Below are 17012 nucleotides of genomic sequence, written 5' to 3' on the forward strand. Positions count from 1 at the left end.
ATTTGGTTTGTTTATGATAGGACTGAATTTGCACAGTACTTTTTTATGTCATCCATTACAGATGGCAAGAAACGACACTGCTTTATGAGGCAAACAGTCTTGATTCAATACCATAACATTATGTTTTTGTGGAAGATGTCAATAGAACAACTGATACTCTATGTGAGTTAGACCTTCTGTAATATCTTTATTATTATTGCTGATAACCACTTACTATAACTAAGAAATACTAGCCAAAATACATACTTTGCTAATGGTGAAAGTACAGTTCTCGAAATGAAGTTGTAACTTGTATAGAGAAGACAATTCTTCCTGTTTTACACAAAGTTTGGTCGATTTAAATATTATATAGAAATAAAAAAGACAAAATTAGGATATATACGCATATGCCTTACTAGATGGACTATATGACAGATTACCATTCATGTTTTATAGTGTTACAACATAGCTTTTCTTTATAAGCCATAAAGAAGTCCCTTTGATTATTATTAAAATGTTTATGGTCATCAAATCTCAAGTATTGATATGATACCAGTGTATGGTGTCTGACAGCTAAATTGCACATTTTAATATTCCTTGCTGTAGTTCTCTTAAAAGAAATGTGAGATTCATAGTTCATCACGTACAGATAATCTTACTTTCAAGTCACATTTAATTTTATAATAATAAGAATAACACACAGGTCATATTTATAAACTCAACCAAGAAATATTTTGAGTATCTAAGCCTACTCTTTGATCCTACCTATGGTGCAAACAGTAGAGATGAAAATGCATGCATTTTGAAATGCTTCTAAATATTTAATTTTTAGGAACCTTGAAATATTTAGAAGATTTTTGTAATTCTCACATGCAAACAACATTGACAAAGTGATGTCAGATAAACTAAATCAGTGATATAATGCAAAATATATATATATATTAGGATATATTTACAGATTAAGACATGAATAAATAATATGTCACAACACAATATATTAATGCTTTTTACCTATAAAAATTAATTATCATATCTACATGTATGGGTTTTAATTAGTGGTACTGCATGAAGTAACTATTTGTAAATTCTTGGTTGACAACCTTAGGAAACAGATTCTTCAGTTTCATAGGATCTGAAGACCCATCATAATTATTATACCTCATTAAATTAGGATAAACATGTTTGTGACAGTCAGATGTTGCTGACACTGTGTTCATTTCTGGAAAATAATGGAGCTCATTACAATAATCAACTTTTCCTTCATCAAATTTTGGGACAAAATTGGGATCTTCTGTCAGAAAAGTTTGTTTTCCATCCCAATCTTTGGTTGAGTTGTAGAACTGTGAGGCTTTCCTTGAATCGTAAAGCATGTGTCCTTGATAAGATGTCCTTTGTTTTACAGTACGACTGTCATCAGCATTCTTACAATGACTTCCAAATGGGATGTTTCTGTTCTCTCTAAAAGAGTTACTTGTGTGTTTCAATTTTTCGTGTAAAGTTTGGCACGCATATGAATCACATTGTGGAAGATTTTGTTGAACCACTCCTGTATTTGAATAAGAAACTTGCATTTGTTTAGCCGAGGGAATAACAGCGGGGTTGGCTGAAGAGCCCTTCATAAGGTCAGGACTTGCCGCTCCATTGCCTGATGGCCCCATGTTGTAATTGCTTCCATTTTCTTGATTTTGCCTCAATGTTGATGGCATTTGGTGATTTTGTGCACCATCAGAGCTGCAGGATGGTCCCTGAATGAAACGGTTGGTTTCATTAAAGACTATAGGTAGAGGAGTAGAGAGGGCATTGCACAAAAGAGGCATTCTCTTGATGATCAATCTTTTTTTAACAGAGTCTGAATTTTGGCCTTCCTCACTCATAACTTCAGTGAAATTATCCTGATTATTCTTGAGAACGTTTGATCGTGGTAATGCTGTGCTTGGATACATTTTATCCCTTTGTTCCCAAAGATTTGTTTCACTGTTTGTTGCATCTTGACTTTGCCATTGCTGGTGCTGCCCACTACTGGCTGTCAACTCTCCATTCAACTTTTGAAGTAGTTTTGTTGTCAGTTTTTTTCTCAAGTCACTGCCCTGAGACACTGCTGATCCAAACTTTTTTCCATGGAAATTGGATGGAAGACCTTGGTCATTATCCCTGTTAATTAGATTTTGTTGTCTTTCATCACTTTGTAATGTCCTTCGGTCTTGAAATGGATTACCACCAGTCGAAAGAAAACCTGTGCTCACTGATTCTTCCAATTCCACCAGAAAGCCACCATTGTTCTTCTTTCCATACATACAAGGAGATGGTTTTATATCTGAGGCTTGTGTAGTATTTTGTTGGTTTTGTTCATTCTTGTGAACAATCTCTGGTATGGCAGCTCTATTAGGGAAAACAAAATAAAGATTTTACTTTTGATCAAACTGTTCCAAAAAAGTAGAAATGTAACATTTAGTTTCATGCTTCAATTTTATAAGAAAATATTTCTAAACAATGTAAAATGGAGATTAGAGAAAATTATTTGATGACCTTTGAAGATGTGGTGTCAAGGGAAATTTTAGGATAGCGCATGGAATTGTAATATTATAATGGTATGTTTTAATATTAAAATATTTTAATATATAATAAAGATATTTTGAAGAACCATTTAAAAGTAGGAGACTTCACTAAGGAGAAGGGTCAAAATTATGTATTATTGCATGCCAATAATCATCAAGGAGAAAATTATATTTTATTCATTATAAGCAGCCATGTGTTTCTCTGTACTCATTCCCTTTTTGCACCAATCAATATTTTCAAAATATACGTCCATACACAAGTAATTACCTGTCATCTTTCATTTCAATATCTCTACTCTGTTCTGGTAGCGGTTCACTCACACTAGTGGCTTGGTGTTGACCTTGAAGGTGCTGGTAATCTGTGTCTGCAAGTATAAAAACATGTGGCTTAGGGACCATTCCCAGACCCTATTGTACTAACTGTGGATCGATCTATCTCCAAACGGATTTTTGCTAAAGAGCAGTCAACTGAAGTGGCTTAGATGTCTGTCGTGCATACTGAAGCTCTGCTAAGGGGAATTAATTATGGTTTAGCAGCTTTAGTAGGCATGCCAGACATCTAAGCCGCTTAAACTAAAAGCAATTTAGCAACAAACCCTTGGAGATGGGTCGATCCTGTTAGGTCAATCTTGATATGGAAATCCAGTCTTATTCAAGGTGCAGGTGCACTGTTGAACTGGATGAGAGCAGTTGTCAGATATCATCAGACATACTCCAGACATGCTGAGTACACTAGTGTCACAGTTGGTGCAAATCACTGTACTCAAGCTCTTAATTTTGCTTTTTCACATGAATCACCTACCGGTATTAGTGCTAGAGTACTAGTAAATGTAAAAATACTTAAAGACCCCTTTATTTTGGCACACACGTTGCCATTTAACTGTAGGCCAGATCTGAGCCAGTTCATTCCTTGTTATAAATCATCAAAATAAGTGTTCCGAGAGCTCTGAGTTTGTCATTTATATTTATTTAAGTCTTTGCTGTGCATTTCTGATTCAGTTTCACACTGTGGGCATGATCATAAATTAAACCATAAAACTGTCATGTACGTACATATAAAGAACAAGCCAGCATTTCATTGTTTTCCCCTATTTCATCTCTTAGTATATGATGATGAATGAAGTATACGGGTCACATAATGGTTGTGAATGAACAAATACGTAATAAAAACAAAAGCACACAGGTGCAGTTAAATCAGTGTACCTGAAAGGGGGGGTTTACTTGGTACTGTGCTAACTCAACTGTGGTTATGAGATAACTAGGATTTATTACCATATGAAGTCAGTCTTATCATATAGTTATCCCTACCACCCTACTATAATGAGTTCATTTGCACCAAGCAGAGGTTTTGGTTATAATTACTGTTATCTGTTCACAGTCAGACGAAATAGCTTGTACAGTACTAAATTAGACCATTACAAATTGGACTGTAAACACACCTTGACGGCAGACATTCACTATTAAAAACAAATGATATCCCAAAACTGCACTTGAATCAAATCAAACTGTTCAATACAGAATATGAGATGGTGAATGTATTGGATGACTCTGGGTCCAAAGCATAGTCATACAATCAATTAACCTTAATCAGTCAGGTTCAGAACCAGTGGAATGAAATGTTGTGGAATTACTGCCCAAACAGTGGCATCCAATACCACAGACACTGGGTTCAGAATTATCCATATTAATATTCCCTGAACTATAAAAGTGGCATCGTTACCTGAATTTTTGTATAAGCAATAAATGAAAGTACAGTACCTAGTAATTTCTGGGAATGTAGAGCATTTAAAGTCCGGAGGTCAGGGATCAGTTTCAATAGTTTCCCATGCAATGCTGAAAACAAACAAATATATATTGTAACTGCAAAGAAAATACAATGTACAATGAATAAAACTACTTTCTTTTTCATTTGTAGTCAACACTTTTGTATTCAATTGTACAATTTACTTGTTAATAATACATGCCTTGTGTTATTACAAAATTCCTGGTTATAAGAAACAATTTCAGGAATTTTTAATATCACATAATTATGGGGGGGGGGGAGTTTTCTTTAAAAGTAAGTGAAGTCTTTTAATATGAACTGTGATTGTCTTCTATCATTATTCCATTGGAGAACAATTTTTGAACTATGAAATACTTAACATACAAAAATATTTTCCACATCTAACCTTTTTAAATTTTGGTTGGCATGTCCCAAATTGCTGCATGTATCAACTTGTTTTAAACCAACTCTGAAGTTATTAACTGTTATGCACAAACAGAGGTTCAACTACAGCGACAAAAGTTTCGGCTTCTGTTCTTTTCATTATCAAATAATTTGACCAATCTCTACATCTATTTTAATAAAATAAGTTACTCCACAAATATGACTTTTAAAAAAATTACACAAGGTCCGTACCTTGGTCCTTGGGGTGATTTAGCAGTAATATGGTGTGCAGTTCACAGCTTATTCTATTTTGAATGGCATCAATCATATCTGGGTTTCTCAAGCCAGGGTGATCTGTAACATTAAGTTTATATTACTGTCATACCTGCACTATACTAGTTTAAAAGAACATTCACCTTTTTTTTAATCCAAGAGTCATTTTGGCAATAAATTTACACAGAGCAGTAAAAATGTCTACAGCATAATGTTGTGAGGTTTGTAATGAATATGTAATAAGGGGCACAAATTTAATGGTTGTTTTAGCTGCATGTAGTTGTACTGAGTTTTACCTGGGGCAGTTAGAACTAAAGCACACAGCATGGCTGTTTCTTCTCTTTTCAAGTTGAATCCATTTATTTGAGCAGCAAATGAAATCATAGAATCCATGAGAGATCCTTCTCTGTAACTCTGAAGTGATATGGAAAAATTAATTATCCCTGTGCTAAAGTTTTCTTCAATCACATCAATCTCATTAATCATAATAGCTGATGTATAGTCTTTTTATGGTAGATATTATACATTTTCTTTGTATCATTATACTGGCTTACAGTGTATATACATGTATGGTATATATTAATTTGACAAATAATTTGAGTGGCACAGTGATTATAGCCAAAACAAACAGCAGACTTAGATTCAATGACTGCAGATATTTTATCTCTTTTTTAAAAAAAAACATTTAAATAAATTCATTACCTTCCTACTGTCCATTCTATAACACTGGCCAGCAGCAGTAATTTTTGATTTGGAATCCGTATCAAATAGTTGACTAAACTGGAGGAGAAGAACCTCAAAAACAGCTCCCTTGAATAAAAATACTATTATCAATAATTATCATTTATTAATAATATGCATATATGCTAATATTTCAATTGCCATATGATTTTCAAATGACTTTTTGAAATCAGTGGGGTCTCCAAAAATTAAAAATTAATTTCTCTTTACCTTGTATAATAGGGCACACAGCTATTAAAGAAATATATCTTAAGAACCCTTTTACACTGAGTGTTCTAAGTTGGGAATACACTGTACAAGTAGATTATGAAAGGTTCTTTCATGTTCATTAATTACTTCAAGTGGCTTAACCCTTTTTCACAAGTTTACTTTTTCCATGTTAAGTCAGAAGTTATTTAAACGGTGATATCATGAAACATGGGGACATTTGACCTACCTTTAAAAGGGTAATCTGATCTTCAACACAAAGGAGTAAAAATCCAGGTATTTTCTTAGCAAATTCCACCACAATTTGTATTGAAGTTGTGAACAATTCCATTTTATCATTATTGTTTTGTCCAGATTTATTTATCTCAATATTGTGTCCATTATTTATCATGTGTGCTCTTGTCAAATGCAGTGGGCATACCTGAAATGAAAAATAATTTTTTTGTAATTCAAAAATACCTGCCATTATTTCACTTTGTAACTGGCATATTATCAGTATCTGAGGGATGTGGAACTTGGCGTATTGAAATTTTCAAGAAAATTAAATTTTTGCTAGATATAAAGACCTAATTACACCTAATGTGTGACTTAAAAGATTCAAATAACTCAAGCATTTCACTAGAACTTTGTCTCTGACTAAATCTTCACCTGATAGACAAATAAATTATGGAAATTTCCATTACCCTTTTCTGAACACAGTCAACAAAGGGCAGGTTTTTATTTGGCATCTCTTTCCCCTCTTGGACCAGATGACCAATGGTGGCACAGGACATTGTCCGATAGGCATCCATAACCAGCTTAGAAAAACTGATGTCCATCTCCAGCAATTTTGCCAGCTCCCCACTTGTTGACTGAGACTTCAATTTCTGCATTTGTTCTTGGATTTTAGCCTTCTCCTTTTTGGGAACTCTACCAAATCGTACAGCTGGAAAAAAATTTAAATATTTAAAAATCAAATAAACAAAATTAATTTAAATCATCATAATTTATATTCACTGAAATAAATATTATAAGGTTTCACTATTTAAGCAAGCTTTTCAAAGAAATGCAATGGCACAGCATTTTATATCACCTCCATATTTTGTACGGAGTATGTAAATGCATTAACGAAGCAAATTGACAATACCATATACAGGCTGATCAATATTTGGCCACCTAAGGCCACTTGTATTAACAACAAACTGAAATGAGAATTATCAGGAAATTTTACTGGAGCTACTTGGCCGTGAAATAAAATGTAAATCTGCAATTGATTGCCTGGAGTACTGAAATAGGCTGTGTGTCCTTGGGGGAGCAGACAAGGTTAATGATAGCCCTGCTAGGTCACCAAGTCAATGTACCTTCAACCTTGACTACACTACGTATGAATATCACACGTTTAACCTCAATATGCAGCTGCTAAAAATGTACCGTAAAAGGGGTATTTATGGAATGATGCTGATGATGTTTGTCATGTAATATATACACCTGCGCAGAAAATGCTTCTGTTTTCTGACCTACCTCTATTAGTATATACTTAATACTAGAAAAGAATTACTGTTATTTTTGGTATCTTTGCAATCCCTCAAAGAATTGTTTGTTAATAATAACTTTAATGATAAATAACATCATAATATCTAATAACATCATAATATTTAAGATAATTAATCTTATTGAATATAATATATCTATTTTAATTCTTAAGGTCATGATATTAAACACAGGCAATAATTTGTTACAATAATGCAAGAGTAATTTTCCAAAACAGTTTTTAGTGTGGTTATATTATAAAAACAATTGACCAAATCTCAAAGAACCAATATACGGTTTTGAATATTTGTAGTACAATGTGATTTGGGATGAAAGAGATATAAATAAAGTTCAATATAGAAGCTGTGCATGTGTAAGTGACTGTGTGTGTGTGTGTGTGTGTGTGAGAGAGTAAGCATGCAGGAGTTACATACTTTCATTTACTGCTCTTATCATGATGTTCCAATTTTAAAATATTCTGAATATTGGTTAAACAAACATTTTTTAAACTTCAGGGATCATAAAATTGGAACTCTCCCCACTATACATCTGATGTACTGTGTATACTACTGTACAGCACCCATTGTAGCACGTTTAAATAAGTATTTTTATTTTTAAAAATGCTCTAAGGGTGAATTGTTTTATAATTTTCTGACAGACTAATTTTAACCCCATTGCCTAATAATCCCTCATTCCTCATTTGACAAGTATTCAGTATTTCATATTCTCTCTCATTTTGAACTTAATATAAGCCAACAGCATTTTTGGATGAGATGCATAATTTTGAACTTAGTACAGTCATTTCAGTGCATATGAAATGCAGGAAACATACCAATCATGAATATTTACAGTGCACTTAAAATGAAGCAATTTCAGCATAAAGTCCTCCTATGATCTTTTCCAAAACTTGCACTGTAAATTCACACCTTAAACTGTTGCATGTTAAGGGCAACGTCCTTCTTAATGCTTAAAATGTAGCAGACTTTTCACCACATGAAAGCCATTTCTCTGGAGACTGATAAAAACCTTGAAAAATAAGAGGCATAACCAGGTCAATAACCTAGCCTGTCCTTGTGACCCAAGGCTAGTTACGTGCAGCGTTTTCCCCATGAGGAATTGTTCTTCAAACATCTGACGTCACATATGGCCTTTTTTAGAAATGTTGTGAAAATTCCTGAAATGTCAAACTTTTTACTTCATTTTATTAATGAACTAAACTGTTTCCCAAGATACACAACAATCAAGTATTTTTGTTTAAAATCAAATATGTCAGATGCATAATTAGCCTGTATCTTCAGCTTATTTTACCTTGCATGTTCTTTCAGAATCAAGGTGCAAGGTAAAATATGTAAATCAATTTTGTATCATTTTGGTTGAGTCTGCTTTTCAAATATTCATTTTTACTGTCAGCAATTTTTTTCAACAGTGAATCCTTATCCTTACCCATTGTAACAGGTGTGAGTTTTTTTTAGACAGAACAAAATTAAAATCACTTTTAGAGAATGCTGTCGCTTTCTTGGTCTCCTGATGACAGTTTTTAAAAATTTCTTTAAAACCTGTTCACAACTTTTCCATAAAAAAATCCATAATGCTGTAACAGAAAAACAGACAAATGGACAAAAAGACAACCCAAACCAAAAAACTCTTTGTCCATGGTAATAAGAAAACAAAATTATACAAAGACTGCTTATCTTGCATAATTTTCAAACTTCAGGTATGGGGTATCCTAAGAATTTTTTTCTTTTTTATAATTAAAATAAAAAAAGCACTCACCATCTCGCGACATGCCCGATGCGATACATTTCTTTAGTCTGAAATATATCAGAAATAAAGTAAATTAACAAACTGCATTTAAGACACAAACTTAGATCTCACCCTACACTGGGTTAGGAAAAGGAAATCATGCCACATTATTCCTGTGCTATTCTGAGTGCCTATGACTTCAAATCAATGCGTTAAAACCGGAATTCGGTAGTCATGCCTGACTTACTTATGTATAATTAAAAACAATCAGAAAAGAGATAATTTTTTTAAGAAAAAAGAAAATAACTTTTTTGGAAAAAAATTTTGCGTGAGCATGCAATCTCCAAGTTTAAGATTCTACATGTACTATCGGTACATATATTGTGCGCTAGCTTTTTTATTAGTATACGAACGATAACGGAGAGCGAATGCTCGTTCCTCTATTTCTCTCTCTCTCTCATTATCTCTCCTAACTGACTTAATCGTATCCTTAGAACACAAACCTTATGTACCAACCTGCAATATTGGCATCTATTTCGATTCACCCTAGTAATGTTGCACTGTTGGTTCCTGACGCACGGCCGATACTTCAACTTCTGCTGGATACTCCGCCGAAAGAAGCCCTGATATTATTATTAATAAATTTAAAAGGTTAATTGGGCTACGTGTATAAGCCATGCAGAAAGTTCGTTGCAGTTTATTTTCTGCACAAAACTTTCACGAAATACATAGAAAAATTGGATTCATTGATCGGATCATGTGAAAACTTGATCTAACCACCATGTGCTCTCTGTTGTTTGTAAAACGATTTTCATATAAACTGAATGCTTGCGTAGCCTTATGAATAAAATGGTCATTCAATTTTACAACATATTCAACAAAGTGAAGATTTTCGATTAGAATTCACAGGTGCATTACTGACACTGGCCAAAACTTAACAACTATATATATATATATATGAAACGGGCCGTCACATTGTCGAAATAAATTCATTGTAGGCCTACTTCTTACCTTGCATCCTTCGCAGGCATGGACACCATAGTGATAACCGCTAGCTTTATCTCCACACACACGGCACAATACTTCCTCTCCGTCAAATTCTATACACAAAATACGTATCTTTTTCTAAACAGATCACTACTCATATTGTAAAATAAATTTTAAAAACACAATATTTAAAGCAAATCCGATGAGTGGATTTTCGCCGCTGAGCTGTCAGAGTACGATCAAATATACTTCGATTTTAGTACTTGTAAATTTTCAATCTTTTAAACACAAATCATTGTTAATATGTACTTCCTAAAGAATGAACTAAAATTAGGTTAAGCCGGTCTTCAATTATAGAGGAATTTCTTTTTTCTTTTCAGAACCGTCATTTGACCACATATTTCTATTGGTCTGCTATTTTAAGCTTTTTGTCGTTTCATAACTTAACTTGCAGACTGCTTTTACAATAAGCGTAAATAGTATGTAGGCCTATGTGGTGAATACATCAAGAAACCACAAAACCACCACAAAAAACTCTTAATGATTCTGTTTGCCAAAACTTCTTGAACTTCTTGAGTTAGACTGTCAACTGACTAGTCAGCAAAATATGACCTACATGTTGAAGGTAATTATAACTTTTTTTTTTGTGTGTGTGTGTGTGTGTGTGTGTGTGTGTGTGTGACAAAAAGAAATAAAAAACAGCAGTTATTTTACCCCGACCGGTTTCATCGCATCTTCAGGGGGTTTATATATATATATATTTTTTTTTCTTTTTTTTTTAACGCATGAATGTTGCACAATTAATTATTAAAACGAACATGCATAGTCTTATTGCCCGTTGACTGCATGTTCTATTACACGTTGCTGACACGTTAAAAATCTCTGGCGTATTCAAATATATATAAAGAAGAAACTCACCTAATCCGTCCAAATTATTGCTATCCATTATAATTAATGCGTCCTTGTCTCTGAAAGTATGAAAGGTTGTTAGATATGAAACTTAATGGCCATTTACGTCCAGGAACTCGTCATATCTTTGTCTTAATGTTTGGACAAAATCAAATGAAACACTACTGCGAATTCATTTTTGTCTTGTTGCAGGACTACTAGTTCATATCTTCGCCTGCGGATTCCCAACCGAGATATGGTCACCTCAGTATACCGATATACTCAATCCTTTATAGCTGAGTAATTTTAACTGTTTATGAGAATACCCCAAAGCTGATACATCATTATCACCAAAGTAAGAGTCAAGGTAAGTAACGGTGAGTTAAAGGTTCGTGTATTTTCCACGGTTTTGATCAGGTCGCCAAAATAAATTTCATTTTGATTCTTATTTTACAAAAGCAAAAACAGGCAATGATTAAAAATATCTAAATCCAGGGTTCAAATATAACTTTTGTTTGAAAAGAGGCTTTTGCTTTTTAATTTAAGCAAGCGCTTATTTTTAACGTATTTTGAAACAAATTATAATATTATGTGCACTCTCCATATGACTGTCTGTATTTCAGCATTATAATTTAGTATTATATTTTATTTGATAATTTAACTAATGTAAATAATTTTGCATTGAGAAATATTCATCGATGAAACGACACCATGAATAAAAGGTTCTTTGCCTCTGACGTCAGTTACAGAGTTTAGGGGATTTTCTAACCTCTCGCCTTCAGCTAAAATTAAAGGTATCCTATCCGTGATTTTTAAGACAAATGTAACTAAATCTTTCTGAAAACCACCTTCAGGCTTTAACACTTTTAATGTGGCCACCTAGGAATCTAGATGACGCAAGAAGGAAACCGAAATAATATGACGAATTTATGAAAGAGAAATTCGTGATGTTTTAAGTTATTTCAGTATGCTACTTGATCTTATAATGAACCCAAAGACTACACCCTCCTGTGCCTCAGGCACATCGTCCGAATAATAAAGAATATCTCTTTCACCTTTGGCTTAATCATTCAATTTATTTCAAGCTAATGCACTTTTTTCGCACGCTTTGTTATGCTTACTGTTTGCGGGGATTTGGGGGGGGGCATCTGATTTTATACGTGACAAAATAGTGCGATAATTTCGTTTTTTTTTTAGTTTTGGTATTCGCAAACTACCCTGTGAGCTATAATCTGTACCACGTATTTTTGCTGTTGTGTTCACATGATAAAGCAACCAGACGTTTATAGATTTGTTAAAAGATTTACAAAAACATCTAAAAATAAAGGCGCAATTTTCGCATTTAATCCGCGGGCTAAAATGTAATTAATATTGATGTGTCAATCATTTCATGTTGACTTTTCGAATGCCGCAACCAAAATACATGTGAAGTCTGTTCGTTGAGGTAGGTGTGTGTGTGTGTGTGTGTGCGTGCGTGTGCACTTTTTATTTTGAAACTATAAAAAATCCCGAATGTCAGCAGAATGAAGTGGCTTTGTTCGACCTCAATTTACTTCGACGATAATTCCCAGAGTTTCTTTCTTCAATATAATAATCATAATAATAATAATAATAATAATTACATTCATCATATCTGAATAGGCCTACATGTATTTATTTATTTATTTATTTATTTATTTATTTATTTATTATAATTTTATCATTAATATTATTGTTATCATTATTTAGTTTATTATTTGTTCTTCAATGTATGTATTTATTTATCTGTTCACTTATTCATTTATTTTAATTAATTCATTAATCAATTTGTTCTTTTGTTTGACCGAGACCCTCGTGTTAAAAAGTATGAAATTCAAATCGGAAAGACCATTAAACAAGTAAAGCACATATAAATTAAATCCAAAGAGAGAGATTACTACTGTATATTAATAGTATAAAAAATGACGCGATTCTGCATGCGGGTACACTGTTGTGAGTCATTCGGTTCAAAGCCTATTTTAAAACAGAGGTTGTAAAACAAATACTCACTGAATCACACAAAAACTAATGTTCACGTCATAAACAAACGTCGACAAATGATAGAAGGCAAACAAAGCCCGTTTGTAAATATACGTTATGAAGCAATCTAATATATACATGTACAGACTTGACATTTTATATGGAATATTTTTGTCAAACTCATTTTTCATAAATTGTTTCCTATTTTGCTGACTGATCAAAGAAAATAAGGATGAACTCGTATTTTAATAACTTTTAATAATCTATTTGATGCCATTGTGACATCAGTTTATTAATTGAATTCGCCAGGTAGCTGCACATTCCCTTGGTTCTGGAAGTAATCTGCTTGTGCTCTGTGTGAACTGACAATCTCATCGTGCAACTTACATTTGTTCGTAAGGTGCCCTCTATCAAATGATGGTCAAGTGGTTCCCAGATTATTCCTTAGTTTGATGTGGTTCAGGTTTTCATCGTTATTTGGACTGGATACTACATTTGGCACCAATGTGGCATCCACTCCAAATACTGACGCTGTCAGTGACCCTATAGTCACTTTAGACGCGGCACACGCTTCGTCGTATGCCTCTTTAGGATGTCTGTAAACTCTGGTTTGACAAGTTGAGCGGTACAGGTGAAACCTGACCTTAAGAAAGAAATCCACACAGTTTCATTGCTCTGCCCAGGAACGGTCATGTCACCAATTCATTAGAGAAACAGACGACAATATTTTACTGTTTACAGAGGTCGTCTCGTACTCTAACCTGCTAAAACCAGCTTCTGATATGTGTAGGACTAAGTGGTAAATGTCAGATTACTAATTACAATATTTACACTATTAACACCAAACCCTTATATGTTCAATTTTATCTGCGCTGCATTTAAATTTTGTAGATATATGATATAACTGATTTCTAAAAATTTTCTAATCGTGCCAGTCTGTAAGATAAAATATCTGGGAAAATATTCAAAAACTCCCTTCATCCATGTATATTTCAATCCGTTTAACAAATTCTATTATACTTATTGGTGATGGATCCTTGTTAATTATAATGTAGTGAAAACACTCACACACAAATACCGCTTTATCTGTCGTTCTAAAAATAAATAGGCTTACCCCTGTGTATAACCGTAAACAAAAAACCTTGAATGGTGTTAAAATGCAGGTTTATCTGCAATTCTTTTCCAATGCGCGACTGTCTACAAAGACTACAAACTAAGCTGTATTGCATCTTTAATACATGTAAAATGGCAACTAACCTAAAATTCGTCGATCAACGAACAAAGGTCCTCCGAATATAGGTTCACAAGCTGCTCCGAGTTAACTTAGTCTTTGGAGCGATAACTTCTTTTCTCCTGTCCTAGATAGTAGATAATCCAGGTAATTTACGAAAAAAATGCCCTTTGTGTCGAATGTTCATTTCCCGGAATTCAGCTTCCAAACCATCAGATCTTTAAAGGTTATATAAGCTATATCCTGTACCCATGTACTATGGTAAATAACGCCGTTATGTGGTACAGTAGACTACATGTATTCCGGTTGAGGGTTGCTAAACGCCGCGAGTTTCGGGACCATTCTCGTTTTGTATCCTACTAAGCAAGTCTAATTAAGTGTTAAAGCTGGTTCTACCCCTCTCGTGCCCCATTGCAGTTCATTTCGGTTTCATGTACTCTTACAGTGGGTTTATTTTTTCTCTTTTTTCATTAACCAATCAAGCTTCAGTTTCTACCGTTCAGTGTCAGACTTAAGGTCGGTCATTACCCCAGTGGCCTAGTGACCTCGTTTTTTCAGGCCATATCGATTTGAGGGTCACGTATTTTCCTTCTCTTGCAGTTGGGCTACGTGCAGTCTTCATCTGGCTGCTCAGCAGACACCTCGTCTTTACTAAAATTATATTGGGCGTTGAATCTCAACAAAATGGGATGTGTACTTTTAAATACAATAAGTACGTTTAAGTAAAATGTCTACTTTGCCAAAAGTGCCGTACAAGAAGTGTCAGAGCTTACTTAAAATAAAAAACATTTATAATGTCTTGGAATTTTTCTGGAATTTCTGTTGATAAAAGATTTGTTGGCCTGGTTTGTGGTCGGATTTTGTTTATCATTATGTATGTACGCACTTCTCGCCATACGTGTTCAAGGAAATGCCCACATTTTTTTCAGAAAATATGAAATGGGCGTTCACAAGAGGTTGTTTTAATCTGGAAACCGGTCCGATTGGAATCAGCAGACAGCGACAAAATTACAAAAAGTAAGTCTAATTAGGAATCTGTGAGGTGCGTCTGAATAGTCAAAATATTTCTTAAATATTTTGTTGAGAGGTTCATCAATTCCACGTTTCTTATAAGGACGAGACATAGTTTTGCCTTTTTCTTAAAGGAAAGACTAAGTGAAAACGCTTCTTGGACTTATTTTCCTTTTAAAAACTTAGTCAATTCCCAATTAGTTGGACCAATGAACCTTCAGTCCATTCTGTGTGCAATATGTGTAGACGCACCCGTATTGCCCCATCAAACTATCGTGCTCGCTGACTTCTTTTTGATTAACATATATCATTACATAACTTTAAAATAACATTACTCAAGTGCTCGTCAACTAGTAGTTTACTTGCGGTTCTTTTTTCAAATCTTTGAATCTTGATAAGCTAAAAGGGCAGACAGGTTACAGTGAACGTAAATTTCTACCAATGCGCAACTGTTGCACATCCGACTCGGTTAATAGTACTCGCCTTATCTAGGAAACAATTAAACAGGTATATATGTCTGATCCGGATACTCTGGGACCTACCTGTAGAGCTGCACGAGTTAATTCCGTATCTGTCACTCAGCATTCGCACAGCTATCGTAGTGTACTGGTACAGAACGCTTGCTGAACTTGTCCTCATACGTACATTATGTACTTATATGGCACTGTAACCCACTCAATTCGGAGAAATGGTCGCTCATCCGTGACCAACGTGACATTCCTAGGTGACTGAGTGCCGCGAGGCATTGAAATTCTGTTTTCTCTCAAAAACAAAATGAATAAAATAAAATAAGACACGTGCCTCGATTTATTTTGACAGAACGGCCAGCTTTAAGCTTTAAGAGAGACTACTGCATGCGATTTTAAATAAAAATGAAAGCTAGTCAGTTTACGCAGTTTATGGATTTCAACAACCGAATATTAAAAGAGTACGTGCTTAAAGGAAGCGTTAAAGCGTGCCTACCAGGTAGGGTTACACAGCGTTTGCTGGGCCCCAGTCGTCGGCCGTGGAGGAATGCCCATTTTAAACTATTTAACACAAATGTCAATATGGTAATAAATTACAAAAAATAGAGGCATTGCATCTAATTGTTAACAGATGGATGGAGTCGCCCAAGTCGTCCGGGGACTGAGACACCACCCACTTGACCCCGACTTGAACTCACCTGGTCCATATATGGGATGTCAGGTGAGAGTCTTTCAGGCTGTTCCTGGAAGAGCACAATGAATTCGTTGATTTGTTATGTGTATCAGGTTCTGACCTCAAAAAAGATCAAGGTTCGTGTGGTGTTGTTTGGTATAATGTTAACATAATATCACGCTATAAAGACGTACATAAGACCTAGATGTGGTTTCTAGCAAAAGCGCATTGGGTCTGCCAGGGGCCTTTTTCAGTTAGAAAAGGAGGGGGTTAACTATTTAAATATTGCAACAGGGTGTCGTGTCTGGTTTAAATACTGCATGATTTTCTGACGCTGACAAGGCCTTGCTGCTGCTTTTTTTCTCAACGAAATGTTCTTTGCAATGTTGTGCATAAGTTCATGTAATTAACTGCCTTTGTATTTTGTCCAAAAGAATCGTTTTTGTTTCTTCAGGGTTATAGGTCCCGCCAAATCATGCATAAACCGCATAAACGAGTTGACCATCGGCATGTGCACTCAAGAGGGAGTCAAGAGGCTAGATAGATTGAAATGCATGTTATTACCACCACCACCAATAAAAGTTTTACATATTCAATGAGAATG

The 17012-nt window shown here is 34.4% G+C and overlaps 1 protein-coding gene across 4 annotated transcripts; it reads right to left on the reverse strand.

Moving 5' to 3' along the window:
• Positions 1–161: 161 nt before the first annotated feature.
• On the reverse strand, positions 162–16943 carry LOC106156803 (uncharacterized). 4 transcript variants are annotated; one of them, XM_087004493.1, is made up of 14 exons: positions 16434–16943; positions 15811–16030; positions 11059–11108; positions 10165–10253; positions 9670–9776; positions 9184–9221; positions 6585–6826; positions 6131–6322; positions 5656–5763; positions 5250–5367; positions 4933–5034; positions 4293–4367; positions 2803–2899; positions 162–2358 (listed from the first exon to the last, which is right to left on the reverse strand). In XM_087004493.1, the coding sequence occupies exons 3-14, from the start codon at positions 11084–11086 to the stop codon at positions 1032–1034; spliced, it is 2523 nt and encodes an 840-aa protein (XP_086860619.1). In that variant the 5' UTR covers positions 11087–11108; positions 15811–16030; positions 16434–16943; the 3' UTR covers positions 162–1031. The 4 variants fall into 4 exon arrangements, with proteins under 4 accessions (XP_086860619.1, XP_086860620.1, XP_086860621.1 ...); XM_087004494.1 differs by lacking the exon at positions 16434–16943 and having other exon boundaries at positions 15811–16048; XM_087004495.1 differs by lacking the exons at positions 15811–16030; positions 16434–16943 and adding an exon at positions 14284–15166.
• Positions 16944–17012: the final 69 nt, after the last annotated feature.

The sequence above is a fragment of the Lingula anatina genome, chromosome 2, assembly GCF_051362555.1.
Source record: "Lingula anatina isolate TDL-2025a chromosome 2, LinAna3.0, whole genome shotgun sequence".
NCBI lineage: Eukaryota > Metazoa > Brachiopoda > Lingulata > Lingulida > Lingulidae > Lingula > Lingula anatina.

Coding starts and splice junctions, on each gene's coding strand:
- LOC106156803 (XM_087004493.1), bottom strand. CDS start 11,086: ATGGATAGCAATAATTTGGACGGATTAG. Junction 10,254..11,058: donor CAATAATTTGGACGGATTAG/GTGAGTTTCTTC, acceptor TTTTGTGTATAG/AATTTGACGGAGAGGAAGTA. Junction 5,368..5,655: donor ATAGAATGGACAGTAGGAAG/GTAATGAATTTA, acceptor ATATCACTTCAG/AGTTACAGAGAAGGATCTCT.